At 37.3% G+C, this 15,957-nt stretch overlaps 1 protein-coding gene across 7 annotated transcripts in view; it reads right to left on the bottom strand.

The window, feature by feature from the left end:
• Nucleotides 1-15,841, bottom strand: part of LOC106056319 (protein argonaute-2-like) — a 46,845-nt gene extending 31,004 nt beyond the window's left edge. For 2 of the 7 annotated variants that reach the window (XM_056015758.1, XM_056015756.1), the window contains exon 1: nucleotides 6,230-6,447. In XM_056015758.1, the coding sequence (XP_055871733.1) occupies nucleotides 6,230-6,248 (19 nt within the window). In that variant the 5' untranslated portion in view covers nucleotides 6,249-6,447. Of the gene's footprint in view, nucleotides 1-6,229; nucleotides 6,450-15,759 lie in introns of those variants that run through there. The other 5 variants (XM_013213010.2, XM_013213005.2, XM_013213009.2 and 2 more) reach the window with 5 other exon arrangements.
• Nucleotides 15,842-15,957: the final 116 nt, after the last annotated feature.

Raw genomic sequence — 15,957 nt, forward strand, 5'->3', positions numbered from 1 at the left:
AGAGGGGCCATTTCCAGAAAGTCTGTAAATCGACCAGACAGACACTCAAATCTAGAACCTCAGCCATAGTGAAAGCAGATGATGACACGTCTCGGACTACAACCGTTGGATCTTCCTGGGCATCGACACCAGCGTCCGGTCTTACTAAATCTACTATTTCAATACTCGTCAATGGAGTACCATTGAAGGCTCTCGTAGATACGGGGAGCAGTGAAAGCTATATATCTTCTTCAATTGCTAAAAGGTACAAATGGAAATTAGAAACGTCCAGAAACAGAATCTACATGGCCTCTACACATCTTTCTCGCACTACTCACGGCCACATTTTCGCTAAAATAAAGTACAAAGATGAACAATATGAAAGTGTTAAGCTCTCACTACTAGATGGACTAGTATCTGATGTAATCTTAGGGCTAGATTTCATCAGCCAGCACGAAAAACTGATGATCCCATTTGAAGGAAAACGAAGCACTCTCCAGGTCTGTACGCTGAAAGCTGCACGAGTTGAAGCCCCTCGCCTCTTCGCTAATCTGGCTCCTAACTGCCATCCCATAGCCACTAAATCTAGAAAATATTCTATGCCTGACTCCAAATTCATTCAAACTGAAATCAAGAGACTTCTATCTGACAAAATTATTGAGCCTTCCACGTCCCCGTGGCGAGCCCAGATAATTGTAACAACGAATGAAAGGCACAAAAAGAGAATGGTTATCGACTATAGCCAAACCATCAATCGATTCACTTACCTCGACGCGTATCCCGTGCCGAAAGTGGATGAACTGGTGCAGGAAATATCTAAATACTCAATGTACAGTACATTTGACCTCAAAAGCGCTTACCACCAGATACCTATCAGGGATGATGAAAAGCAGTACACGGCGTTCGAGGCTGGCGGAAAGCTTTATCAGTTTTGCCGCATTCCTTTTGGAGTGACAAACGGAGTCGCCGCATTTCAAAGGACGATCAACACAATAATTGAGGAGGCAGGGCTACAGGACACGTTCGCTTACGTGGATAACGTTACCATCTGCGGACTTGACTCCATTAGCCACGACCAGAATCTACAGAGATTTCTTAATGCCGCTAAAAAGTACGGTATCACCTTCAACAATGATAAAAGTGCTATTGCGACTAATAAAGTATGCCTCCTAGGCTACGAAATCTCACAAGGGCAATTAAGACCAGACCCCGAAAGATTTCAAGCATTGAGAAACCTACCTCCACCACAAGACATGAAATCACAAAAGCGGGTGATTGGACTACTGTCCTATTATTCTCAATGGATCCCAAATTTCTCCAACAAGATCCATTTATTGGTGAACAACAAAGCCTTTCCTCCCCCTGAACAAGTACAACAAGCTTTTAAACAGCTAAAACACGAACTTGAAAACGCTGCTGTGTCGACGATAGACTACAATCGACCACTAACAGTCGAAACAGATGCCTCTGACATTGCGATTGCCGCCACTCTTAATCAAGACGGCCGTCCTGTCGCCTTCTTTTCAAGAACACTCACTAATAGTGAACGCAGACACTCAGCAGTGGAAAAGGAAGCATACGCTATCGTAGAAGCCCTGAGAAAATGGCAACATTACCTTATCAGTAGACCCTTCACATTGGTTACAGATCAACGCTCAGTGTCTTTTATGTTTGACCAGCAGAACAAGGGCAAGATCAAAAACGAAAAGATTCAAAGATGGCGACTGGAGCTTAGTTGTTTCCAATATGACGTCGTATATCGACCCGGGAAACAAAACGCTGCGGCGGATACCTTTTCAAGAACCACTTTGCGTCAGCAATGACTGGAGAAGACCTCAAACTGTTACACAACAACCTCTGTCACCCAGGGGTCACGAGACTCCTCCATTTCGTTCGGACCAAGAACTTACCTTTTTCCTGCGAGGACGTCCGCAAAGTGGTAAACCAATGTAAAACTTGCGCTGAACTGAAGCCTAGATTCTTCAAACAGTTTTCAGGCACCCTCATCAAAGCTACCCAACCATTTCAGAGAGTAAGCATTGATTTTAAGGGGCCACTCCCATCTGCTACTCACAATAAATACTTATTAACAATGGTGATGAGTACTCACGCTTCCCATTTGCCTACCCATGTCCCGATATGTCCTCATCCACTGTCATAAAGTGTTTCAATCAGCTGTTTTCCTTTGTTGGGATGCCAGAGTACGTCCATTCTGACAGAGGTACGTCCTTTATGTCGAGGGAGGTGCAATCCTTTCTGCACGAGAGGGGAATAGCTACAAGTAGAACAACCGCCTTTAATCCTTCAGGCAACGGACAAATTGAACGACTAAACAAAACTCTATGGAACGCTGTTACTTTAGCACTGAAAGACCTCGATCTCCCGATCTCGAGATGGGAGCTTGTCTTGAACCAGGCCCTATACTCGATTAGATCATTACTATCTACGGCAACAAACGAAACTCCACATGAGAGAGTTTTCCGGTTCAACCGGAAATCCTCCTTCGGGATATCTATCCCCACTTGGCTATCTAGCCCAGGTAGAGTGTTGCTGAGAAGAGAGAACCGATCTTCAAAGTATGATCCTCTCACGGAGGAAGTCGAATTGCTGATGTGCAACCCCCAATATGCTGTCGTACGGTTGCCCAGCGGTAAAGAGGAGACGGTCTCTCTAAGACGCTTGGCTCCCACCCCCTCCCCATCCACAACAACAAGTGAACCTTCGTTCTTCCCTCAGGGTGAGGATAATGAATATCCTCCAGAAACTCAAAACACGGAAGTACCAGTCAACACCCCTACGGTGATACAAGAAAGGAAAGAACCCCTGGTAGGCTCTGAGGACCTCCGAGCGCTTCCTCTTGAAAATACCCCACTTGACGCTCAGGAACTCACTAGTGACTCCCAAACTGTAGAACAGGATAGTCAACCCCATTACAACTTGAGAGAGAGAAGAACCAGACCGAACTATAGAGTCTAGAGTTGTTCCTTTATTGCACTACATATGTTCTACATAAACTGGCATTGTTTATCTCTTGCTACTGATATTAGAGTTTACTTTTCACTTACTTACGTACATGTCTACTTACTACACTATTTGTTAATATTTAAAACAGAAACTAGTAATTGTTTATAAGTCATACAACAGATACTGGTTTTTAGGTTTCTTTGCATCACCATTCACTATTGTTTACAAGAGAAATTAATATTTCGACACTATTTATTGATCTATTGTATTACAGGCACTGGCATTCTCTTTTATTTATGCTATTGGCCTACTATATTACTATACTTGCTATTTTAGTTCTAGGCGGGGTGAATGTGGTGAAATAGTTACTATTTGTTTATGTTTGTGTAACGTCGTGAGAATGTGTTCACAACATTGATCTAGTGTGCTACAGTCCAAGTCTCTTTCGTCAGTTCATGTGTCGTTCTAGTTTAATAAAGCCTTGTTTTAGGTTACTCTTCAGTGTTCCTTTATTTCTTATTACAAGCACCATATAAAAAAAAATAAAAAAAAATGGGCTGCAACAGACACAATTATAAATCTTTCAGGCTTCAATGATTATAAAATGTGGATGTAAGGCAGGACAATTTAGACTGACAGTATGACAAGGTCAGAATGAAAGGGAAAAATTCTTATGACTGAATGTTTTTGGAAACACACTTTAGAAGATTGAGGAATTTTTCGTTACCTTGTTAGATCTATGTGTGTATCTGACAAATTAATTCAAATAATCCTCAATTTCTTAAGTAAAATTTACCGAAATGAAGAAGGTAAAAAAAAATTATTTACACTTTGAAATAACACAACAAACAGTTTCACAGACTCTATGACAGGTCAATACTAGTAAAGTCACCTATTGCTCAACTGTCTAGTCAAAGTAAAAATTATTTTCTACTTTTTCTTCAAATTATTGTCCTGTAATATAAATATTTTTATAATCCTTATTAGAAGTAGACATACTAGTTAAGAGCCTACATTTCTAACTCTAGATTATAGGTCTAGAGTCTAGATTATTATAAAGTAATGTTCTTCATGGCAATGTCAGTTTAACTATAAAAGACAGCAGAGTTTAACATCAAAAATTCAATTGTTCTGTCAAATCAACCAAACTTACTAGATCTAGATCTAGAATAAACCTAGATGTCACTAGTCCTGGACTACATTTTCTAGACTATATCTAGAATTCTAGTAGTAAAATTCTAAATTAAAGATAGCATAATATAAGGCCATTAATGATTAAGTATTTTAAGTTGATTTAAGGGCAAGGGTGGGTTGAATGAGTAAAGATAAATGATAAAAAGAGTAAATTTTAAAGAATAGAACACTCACTAAAATCAGAACGAAGACAAAGATTTACATCTAGACTCTAGAACTAATAAAATTATTCTTTATAATATCGGAAAGTAGACTACCTTACGATAAGACTAACTAAACATCTAAAGCTAAACTGACTAAACTTAAAGTCTAATAATAATAAAGTAAACCCAGTCCAAATCTTATCTATTACATTACAAACAATAGGGTTAGGAAAATAATTAGATAATCTAGATTTTTGTCCTACCCAATGGGCCAGGATCTAAATATTAATTATAGATCTAGTAACAAACATACTTAACAGTTTTAGTCAATAAACTTTAAATAACTTTAATAACAAGACATAGATCTAGAGTAGTTTATGCTATTCGGACACATATAGGCCCAAATGTGAAAGTTTGACTTTGACAGCGAATTATTTGACAATGGTTCAACATAGAAAAGAAAATGAAGTATCAAAATCTTCTTTAGTTAAAGGAGAATAAGGATGACTACTTATATTTGTACCCCTATCCTATATTTGTTATTATATTTAAGGTCAAAGAGGCCATGTGTTTTCATTTAATTCGGACAAATTTGACCCACACTATTTGATTCTGGACACCATAATTTATTTCGAACAGTCTATATATTTAGGCATCAATATACTCAGATTTTAATTCTACATTAACATTTACTAAATTTTAAGATCCCCAGGCATAGCCCCTCACAGGAAATCATTAAGATGCTTTCAAACTATGCATAAATATGAACACCAAAAATAAAAATATGAACACACTTCTTCTACCAAAATTAGGTCACTGGGATAGTGACTTCTACACAGACTTTTAGACATTTTATGTTTGCATGATTAGATGTGTGTTGAATGTTTGTGTTTTTTGTTTATTAATTTAATAAATTTCTAATGCAGATGATCTTTGTAGTATAGTACAGGTTAGGATAGCCATTCTTGCATAAATAGCTGAATACTCTATATTTTCTCTATATAAATCTAGATCTATCTAGTAGGTCTAGATCTAAGCATTCCAAACATTTGCCCATTTATTCTCTATTAAAAAAAAAAAAAACGAAAAATTATAAGTTCATTTACATTGATGTCCAAAACTGGCTGTCCGAAATAAATTTTGGTAAGAAAATCGTAATTTAATTCGGACACCCTAATAATTTTTTTTTGTATGGAATCAAACAATTTGGCTTATAAATCAAATAAATTTGCTCCAAAAACAGAATAAATATTGCCGGGCTCATTAGTATAGACTTAGCCAATCAAAAAATATAGTCTTAACCCTAGGAAGAGGTAAAGTCATCCGGGTAACATAGGAAAAAACAACAACCTAACTAACAAATTTGAAATTCGTTTTTCTTACATAAAAAGACAGCTAAATGGAAGGAAATTGGGTCAGAATCATTGGAAAATGGACAAGCACATTATACAGCGCGCTAGTTTTATAATAAATATTGAAATAATTATTTAATGACCACAAAAACAGCGAATGTCCGAATTCATGTAATGTCCGAATTAAATAAACTACTATATCTAGAATTCTAAATTCTAGTATTTCTAGACTTAGAGAGTAGATCTGTCTCGTTATTAATTAAAGACAGTATTTAGCACTGACTACTGAGTAACTGTTGTTATATAGATGTTACTGTATTTCTATTGTGTAGTCTAGTACTACTAGAGTTTACACACAGTCACGGTGTCAGTAGTTGAGCAGTGTGTGACTGTCTGATTTAGATCTCTAGACTCTACTACTAGATCTAGATCTATATAGATCTAGATTGATATATTCTATCTAGTAATCTAGTGTTGTCTCTTTTTAGTTTTAGTAGTGTTTTTTGTGTTGTTAGACGCCAGACAAATCTACTAGACTTAAATTCTAATCCATTCTAAGTTTGTAATGAGTAATCTAGCGATTATATAGTCCACTACCTTGTTGAATTGGAAACATTTTTGTTTCCGAAAAAAAAAATAACCAGAATCCAAAAAAGGAATGGTTTTATAATTGGCGTAAATATTTTACACTACCGCCGACAAACATTCATGGCGGTCAATGAGTGTGTATTCCTCTTCCGTTAAAATATAGGTCACAGCCTCGAATTGACCCTACCACTCTGTGCTGAAAGCTAGGCCACAACCAATACAGTACCAATGACTCAGTTGAATTTGCCAATGATCTAGAATAGATCTATTTGTTTTGGGTTATTTTGGTTTATTACGTTTTGGTTTCCGAATATTATTAAAATATATAAACATGATGTCAATAATTTTCACAGTAAATCTATAGATTAGATTATGAAATTTTTAAAATTTATAGGCTAACTTTTAGATCTAGTAACCTAGGAGGAAGTTAAGAGAAGGAAAAAAATGTTGCTAGTTCTGCTCGACTCTTTGGATACCCATTGATCTTTTTCAAGATCTAGATCTCTAAATCTATAGACTAGATGTAAGACAAAAAACTATTAAAAAAAAAAAAGGGGGGGGGCTTAATATTGGATCATCAGGATCGTATACGAATACGATGTGTGTATCTGTCTACCACACGATGTGTTTATCTGTCTTTCAGATATTACATCGCTTACTATAAAGTTGGTCAGTCCAGTGGCGTAGCTAGGAATTTGCCATTATTTGTGGGCCCGGTGGAGCCTTAAATTGATCTCTTTGAGGCCACCTGCATTTTGCGTGATATTTAATGTAAAAAATAAATTCGAACACTTTCAATTTCTCCCCCTCCTCCTCCACCCTATAATAGCTACGCCACTGGGTTAGTTGGTTAAGGATTACTCTGTGTTAGGTGGGAGCTGGTAGGGTTACATCGGACTTCTGGTTCTTACTTGTCTTGGAGAAGCTAATTTTAGAGATGGGAAAACAATAAGCAGGGTCAGTCAATAAGTTTCAACTTTCATGTTAAAATAAATGTATAGTTTGTGTTCAATCTGTTCACGATTTATACTTGGATAATCAAATAGTTTTATATCGTAAAGAGGGATTCTGTTATTTATTTCCCCTAGACAAGATTATCCGATACATACTCTGGAATTTGAGTCATATAGGATTTAACTTCTGAGGATATCATTGTATAGTAACCACCTAATTCTACCGTAACACTCTCCATACAAAAAATTAAAGAGATGATTGTTACTGAGCTTCTTTATGCGGATGTTTGTGCCCTTCTTGCACACACCGAAACAGGAATTTGCTGAACCACACGTGAAGGCCAGGAGTTGGACTGGTTGTCAGAGGTTATTTGAGACGCGTGCCATTGGAAGCTTTTTATAGGTAATGGTGGGCTTAGAACCATTACCACTTCCGGCGTTAACAACCTTGCGGAACGCAAGGGGAAGGCCGCATCAACCTTCGCTAGACTCCGACCAAGTGTTTGGAAAAACCAGAAGCTCACCACAGCGACTAAAATGGAGATCTACAAGGCATGCGTTCTTAGTACGCTACTGTACGGAAGCGAGTCGTGGACAACCTACACAAAACAAGAAAGAAAGCTAAACCCATTCCACTTGCGCTGCCCTCGAAGGATCTTAAAAATAACATGGAAAGAAAGAGTGTGTAATACTGAGATCCCCCCGAGAACGGGCCTTCCCAGTATCTTTACGGTCCTCAGGCAACGCCGCACTGGTTCGGACCATGTTCGCCGGATAGAGGACAATCGCATCCCGAAAATCATCCTGTACGGACAACTTGCGTCTGGCTCAAGAAAAACTGCGTTTAATGTTAGCGAAAAGGCCTTGGCTATGTTTTATCACGCTCATATCTGCAATATTTTAAGTTTCAATATCACTGCCTGGTATGGCAATCTGAGCATTAAAAATAAAAATAAACTTTATAGAATCATAAATGCTGCTGGTAAAATCATTGGCAAAAAACAAACCCCATTTGGGCAGTTGTTTGAGACAAACAACTATAAAAAAGCTAACAAGATCCTCGAAATAAAGAATCACCCTTTGTGTCAGGATTTTGTGATTTTACCATCACAAAAGAGATACAAGACACCGATAACAAAGACAAACAGACACAAACACTCTTTTGTTCCCCTGGCAATCAAATCATTAAATAAGAACAATCTGGTATAAACTTTGTCACATGTAAATTATGAGTGAGTCTGGTGTGAATGTACACTTTGGTTTCTTATAGTTATAATGTTTTTTGTTTGGTGTAATGCACAAATTGTAAGACAAATTTCCAAACGGACAATAAAGATTATTATTATTATTATAAAAAGGGATTTAAAATCAGTAAACATTGATACTGACCATTGGGAAGACATAGCCTTAGACCGCACTAGTTGGAGAGAGACGGTGACCAAGAAAGTTAAAGACAGCGGGAAAACATGGGCCTCGATTCTTGAAGAAAAGCGTGCCACACGGAAAATGGGCAGCTCCTCTACCACCAAAGCGAAAGCCACCTTGACATGCAATATATGTGGACGGGAGTGTCTCTCCAAAATAGGGCTCCACAGCCATTTGAGATAGTGTTCGAGATGAACCATAGTCGTTCTACGACTGTAGGAGGCCAATGAATAGGTCGGTAGCACACCTATCCCGTATGGGGGATGACCGTTTTCCAAACGCGATCGTTTTTTTTTTTTGGCGAGCTTTAAAGGAGAGTAACTGAAGCGCTATAAAAATAAACTCAGGTACCATGTTGCCCTTACTATCACAGAAGAAAGCAGCTGGCAGCAGATAGCCACTGAAAGAGACAGATGGAGAGCTCTCACGAAGATCGCGTGACACATTTGAGGCCCAACGAAAAGCTCTTGCTAAAGACAGGCGCAGAAGACGAAAAAAAAAACGGCTTTGTCTGCAAAAGTCTGCATATGATATGGCAAAATATACAGTTTATTTTCTGTTTAAACAACTATTAATTGTGTATACTAAATTTATTTTACTTTGTTTAAAGAAACCGCAAAATAAGATTCTTTAGTCGATTTTTTTTTCCAGATAAGTCTGAATGTGTAATCGATTAGGCAGGTGAAAAGATTTTTATAAAAGGTAGCCTAATAAAATAGTTCTCTAGTACCGTACTCAAAATATATTTTCAGAAAATAAGGTAGAATGCACTGCGTGTTTAGCCAATGGAAAGCTATCGCAAACGACAGTAGAAGACGACAAAAGAACCAAAACGACCTCTGCTTGCAAACAATGGCTTGTCTGTGACAATCTGTGTTGTTAGACGTGGCAAAAGTTTTAGATAACAATTGCGTCCGCGTAACCTACAAAACAATGCACTCTTTGGATTAAACTGAAACAATTATTTTTCATCCATCCATCCATCCCAGTGGCGCTACAGCCCATGGAGGGCTCTGGCCTGCTTTAACACATCCTTCCATTCAGATCTCTCCTGGGCCTTTCGTCTCCACGCCCTAACCCCAAGCTGCTTCAGATCTGCTTCCACGTCATCTATCCATCGCATTCGGGGTCTGCCTTTGGGTCGCCTGCCTTTTGGTTTTTGCCTGTATACGATTTTCGCCCCTCTGTTGTCTGACATTCTTTCAAGGTGACCTGCCCAACGTAGTCTGTTCTTTTTTATTTCGTTCACTATTGGTGGGTCTTCATATAATTGATATAACTCATGGTTAGTGCGTGTCCTCCACCCTGTTTCATCCTGTATGGCACCATAGATTTTCCTAAGAATTTTTCTTTCCCAAGTGTTAAGTAAATTTTCAGATGTCTTTGTCAGTGTCCAGGTCTCACTTCCATACATTGCTGCTGGTCTTATTATGGTTTTGTATATTATTTTCTTGGTTTTCCTTGAAATCGTTTTGCTCTTAAGTAAATGGTGGGTGCTATAAAATGCCCTGTTGCCTGCTGCTATTCTTTCCTTTATTTCTGTTAGTAGGTCATTTTTGATATTTTGTCCCTCTGTTTGATTGTCTCTTGTCATTGTGATGTACTTGGTTTAACTGTCATTGACCTCAAGTCCTGCTGGTCGAGATGCTTCTTCTAGTTGTATGAAGGCTCTAGCGATGTCAGAGGTTTCTTTACCCAATAAGGCAATGTCATCGGCATAAGCCAGGTATTGTAGAGGTTGGCTGTATATCGTCCTTGTTGGTTGTGGACCCATGTTTTCTCTCCTGAAGTAGTTAGTAATAGTTCCCCTTGTGTTTATGTGTATATTTCTTATAACTCTCTCCAGTGTTAAATTGAAAAGCATGCAGGAAAGTGCGTCTCCTTGTCTTAATCCTCGTTTAATCCTAAATTCCTGTGAGTGTTCGCCTTGTATTATGACTTTGCTTTTTGAGTTGTTTAATGTCATATGTATAAGTCTTGTCAGCTTGTTGGGTATTCCAAAATCCTGTAGAGTGTCATATAGGTATTTCCTTCTGATACTGTCATAAGCCATTTTATAGTCTATAAAGAGTTGGTGGATTGGTATGTTGTATTCATGGCATTTTTCTAGTATACATCTTAGTGTGAAGATGTGGTCGGTTGTGGATTTGTTGGGTCTGAAACCACATTGGTAGTCACCTAAGATTTCTTTTGAATATTTTCCAAGTCTCTTAGTTATAAGCCTAGACAGTATCTTATAAGTCACATTTATTAGAGAGATTCCTCTGTAATTACAGCACTTTAACTTGGATCCTTTTTTGTGTATTGGGGTTATAAGAGCCGTTTCCCATTCTGTTGGTATTACTTCTTCTTCCCAAAATTATTTTCCTCCTATACAAAATAATTGTAATAAAAAAATATAGACTAAAAGGCGTTTACAGTTATGTAAAAAAAAAAATGAAGGAAAAAATGTGCTTCTCTATTATACATACTATTACCTAGTAACATATAAAATACGTTATCTGTTGCCAGTCCCGGCGAGACACTTACCGGTACTTCTATTTTAAATGCAACACCAGTGGCGTCGCTAGTAGCCTAATTTGGGGGCCCGGAGGGGGGGGGGATTGAGCTTTTTAGGGGCCCCTGACATTCGACATCATGACATGTCATGGGATAATGGCGTAATATTTAATATTTAATGTAAAAAAAAAATTGAACACTCATTTGGGGGAGCTCCAGAATTGGGACCCCGGTGGGATTTTCACATTTGGATCCCCTCTTCCCCCACCATAGCTACGCCTGTCATAAATATCATGGGCATAGTCTAGATTTTTGGAGGGGGAGAACGATTTTTTTTCTTTGCACACCGTGACATAGGCACACAAACATAATTATACACGTAATTCATTTCATTACTTCAGTCCTTTCATTTTATCGGACGCACCCTAGAATAAGTTGTTCTTGAGTTTGTGGAACAACAGTAGACACACTTCGCTTGCCAGCTAGGAGGTACAGGGTGGAGCCCTGACGCCAAGCATTATTTTCTGTATTTGAAACAAAAAAAAAAAGCCAATTTTGAGGTGTTTATACGGTGAAATATCCTGCTACTCTTCTATTAAAAACATGTAGGTCAAATATTTCTATTCATTGCACTTTATTAATGGAGCCTAGTGAATGGTAGAAAAACAAATAAATAAAATAAATCTCATAAATTTTAGCCACTTATGTAAATCTGTGACTGTAGCTTTACTTTTCTGTTTACTGGAAGGGGGTTTTAACATCAAAACCCCATTGGCTACATTTATGGATTTTAGAGAACGTCGTTTTCCTTTAGGTTTTATTGGCCGGAGGGGGCGGTTAACTTCTTAAGTAGGCCTTAGCTTATAATTGAGCTAAAAAAAAATGTTTAATGTTTATCTTTAGTTTTAGTTTTTTTTCTTAAGCAACATTAATGCACAATCAAATATTTGGTAAACGTTGATTCATTACGCAGCAAGAAAACGAATATGATGAAGACAGACGTAGGCATTAGTTATATCTAAATAGTAATTTGTGTAGGTTGTTTAAGACTTTAAAAAAAATGTAATTGATTGGAATAAGAGATTGGTTCTTCACCGCACTCCCTTTTCTCTGCCCGAAGGTTACCCCATTAACCAGCAATTTTGTTGTGGAGGGAGGTCACGAGTCATGCACAGCGACGTTCTAGAACCGCCACCACAGCGTGAGGAACGGCAGAGTGGATAGGACTGGAGATGGCGGACTATTCTGTCTTCTTCAACACGTGGGATTTGTTCGGTTCTATAGCCTATTCATCTTCTATCATGCGGTTTTCTGCCACTGTGCCGCACCTAGGATACATACGGCTCTTCCAAGTTTCGCAAATTATTCTATCGTCAAGTTGACTACATTAATAATAAGGTGGCGCGGTGGTAAAGCGCTTGGCTTCCGAACCGAAGGGTCTCGGGTTCGAATTCCGGTGAAGACAGTGAGTTTAATTTTAATTTTTAGGACGCCCGTAAGTTTACCGAACTCTAATGGGTACCTGGCATAAGTTGGGTAAAAGTAGAAGCGATTGGACGTTGTCACGATAATGTCTTATTAGTACAATTGCTCATTACACATAACAATACATTGAATTTTTCGTAAGTTTCTGCTCGAAAGCCTTACAAAACATAGCCCCTCCTCAAGCTTCTTGACCAAGCATCATCCACCATAGTATACTTTGCGAGGGAACGAATATTTAAAAAAAAAATCAGGCAATCTAAACATAAGGATGGGGACGCGATGGTTTCCAAACCTGGGGTCCTGGGTTTGAATCTCTGTGATGACTGGAATTTTGAATTTCTGGATTTTTAGGGCACCCCTTAGTCCAGCCAACTCTAATGGGTACCTGACTTTAGTTGGGGAAAGTAAAGGCGGTTGGTCGTTGTGCTGGCTGCTCGTTAACCTTTATCCAGAGAAACGGGAAACTTTTACTTTCCTTACGTAAACATAAAGGGTGAGCAAACATGAAGTTTCTGACTGAAATGCAACAAATGCCGATTTTTCGAAATCCTATGGAGGTTGGGATTTTAATCAACTTTGATTATATATATCATCTGACATATAGATTGCATTGTCTGAAAGGGATTCTTTACTTATCTTTACTTGATTACAGCTGTATTTGTTTTTTTTTTTGTTTTTTTAAGAATCTAAAAGGCAGCATAAAGCATCTTACATTTATCTCTGCACCACGAATTACAGAGTGGACCAGAGCGAAACGCGAATATCAAAACTAGATAGAACTGCTATGCAAATATAGTTATAACAATTAGACGGGCCTACTGATGTAGGCCTACTTTTCTTTCAAAGATGAAGCGATAGTAAAATATTTTTAGACATAGTAATCTTGCAACCGGCCCTGGGTCCAAGATGTAGGTTCCTCAAGAGGTGATTATGTTGATTTGTGGCAATAAAAAAAAATAAGGGGGGGGGGCGGGGGACTCCAAAAGAGAATTTTTTTTAAATATCCAAATTTTACAGTGTTTTTTTTTTTTTTTCGCAATTTACCTTTAAATCTCACGGTTAGCAATTCTGTCTTGGTTAGATATAGGGTCTACGCTTGTAACGTGACCGTAATGTATTGTTTATATATATGACTCCGAATATACGCAGCGCTTTGTTCTCCACAAACTCAACAAAAAAAAAAAAAAAAAATTTCTTTAGCCTACTAAAATTTTTAATATTTTTTAAAGAAGGAAAATGAAATTACATTTACAAGTATTCTGATTCTCTCTAGTAAATTTGGCATTCTTATATAAAGAAGTATTATTATTATTATTAAGAGGATTTTATTATAGCTTTCGAAAACGTGTGGAGAGCCTCCACAACAAAATCCTGCAAGGGGCTTCCACTTATTTATATCCGGTCCAGTGTTCTGTTAACTTTTAAATTAATTCTTGTTTTGTTAGGTACAATAAATAATTTTAAAAGTTTCAACTTAATCCGAGAATGGGTGTGGGAGAAATAATGTTTTCAATTATCTAAGGGAACCAAACCCTACATATTTAGCCGCAGCTGTTAATACTGGAGGATTAATTTCCTATGTTGGTATCAAACAAAAAAATTAATCACAAGTAATTAATTGATTAATTGGCTATTTTTTCTTATTGATTCATGTCTTGTCTATGCCAATGATAATTGTGCTAAGCTTCAACGTGATCCTAGAATGGGTGTGGCAGAAAGAACGAGTGCACACTTTTTACCAGACAGACAGACAGTCAGTTGATACAAGCTTTGTAAAAAAAAAGGGATGGGAAAATGAGATTGAGGGAATTTACTTGTATTGAATCGAATGGGGACTGGTGTGGAAAAACAAAACAAAAAAAAAAAAGGAAGGAGGAATTTGATTTTTTTTAAAAGACAGAAATGACAATATACTTTTATATTAATAAATTGGGCCTATGTTTTTGTTCTTGTCAATGTCTGGTACAGTAAATGAAATATTTTTTAAACCAATAGAGTTAAACGATAGTAGAAAATGTCGTTCGAATGGGTATACTCGCTATATGCTTTGCAAGTAGTGCCAATGTTGCCTGCAAACCTAATTCAAAATTCTTGAGTAGACTATGTGAGCGCGAGCATTATAGCTATAGCTTACTGACATCAGGGCCAGCATTAGGCATAGGCAAACTAGGCAGCAGCATAGGGCCTACGATTGGTAGGGAGCCTCGCACAGGACTCAAAACAATGTTTTAGAAAAAAAATAGCGTAATTTGTCCTCAGTGTTATTGTTGGAGTAGGCCTACAGTAGGTTTTAAATAAATTAAGTATTATTTTTTCTCTTTATTTATTTTCAATTTCATTTGGGGCCACCAAATTCACTTCGCCAAGGGCCTCCAATTATCTATGGCCGGGCCACGGACATCGTAGACACATAACATAAGCATAAATCATATAAATCAAGGGATAATGTTTATAGAGTAACGGGAGCAAAGCACCACAAGATCAGGCCCACCGCCAGAAATATTTTGGCCCCGACAACTTGGTAGCCTGAGTGTTCGCCTCTGCATACCTCCCCTTCATGTAAAAAGCCTTGAAATACTTGTACGTATTCAAGATACATAAAAAAAAAAACTAAACTAAAAAAAAAACGCCAAGGCATCATCCTTTTTCTGTTAGAGCCCGACACTAGAACCCTACTTAGTAGGCTACTAGATCTAGTAACTAGCCCCCCCCCCCTCTTTTTTTTACGGTGGGCATGACACGATACACATCCATGTTATAGACCTACTACTTTTTTTAACTACGAGAGAATCTAGATCTAGATTCTGTAAATTAGACTTCAGGTCTATTTGTAGATGGTCTATGTTTTATACCAATATCACTAATTAGTGGACTGAAGGATTAGCCTATATAAATATAGATCTCTAAGATATTGTACAAGTTTACAGAAATTTTAATATTAATTGTGCTAGACTAGTAAAGATTTTTCTCCTTTTTATTGTAGTCATGTAGAATCTAACAGTGACATGTCGGCGCACTGATACAGTTATAAAATAAAAACTTGAACCACCGTATATAATAATATAGATCTATATATTGTTAAATGCGTGCATCCTTTTAAATAATTAATTATTGAATTATTAAGAAAACCTTTTCTATAATGTTATAATGCATTAGAAACTATAAAGATTTACTAACTTTGTAGTAAATTAAACGATTCGGGTCACAATATTGATACAAGTCTAGTGTTCCAAATCTAAATGACAATGTCAAGGCGTAAAAAGAAGTTTAATAAAGACGAATTCTACCCTAACATTATAAAGGTTTATCAATATATTTTTCAACAAAAGTTAAACAATGATTTTGTTGTTTTTAATTGTTTTTTTATGTCTCTTT

Source organism: Biomphalaria glabrata, chromosome 17 (assembly GCF_947242115.1).
Source record: "Biomphalaria glabrata chromosome 17, xgBioGlab47.1, whole genome shotgun sequence".
Taxonomy (NCBI): domain Eukaryota; kingdom Metazoa; phylum Mollusca; class Gastropoda; family Planorbidae; genus Biomphalaria; species Biomphalaria glabrata.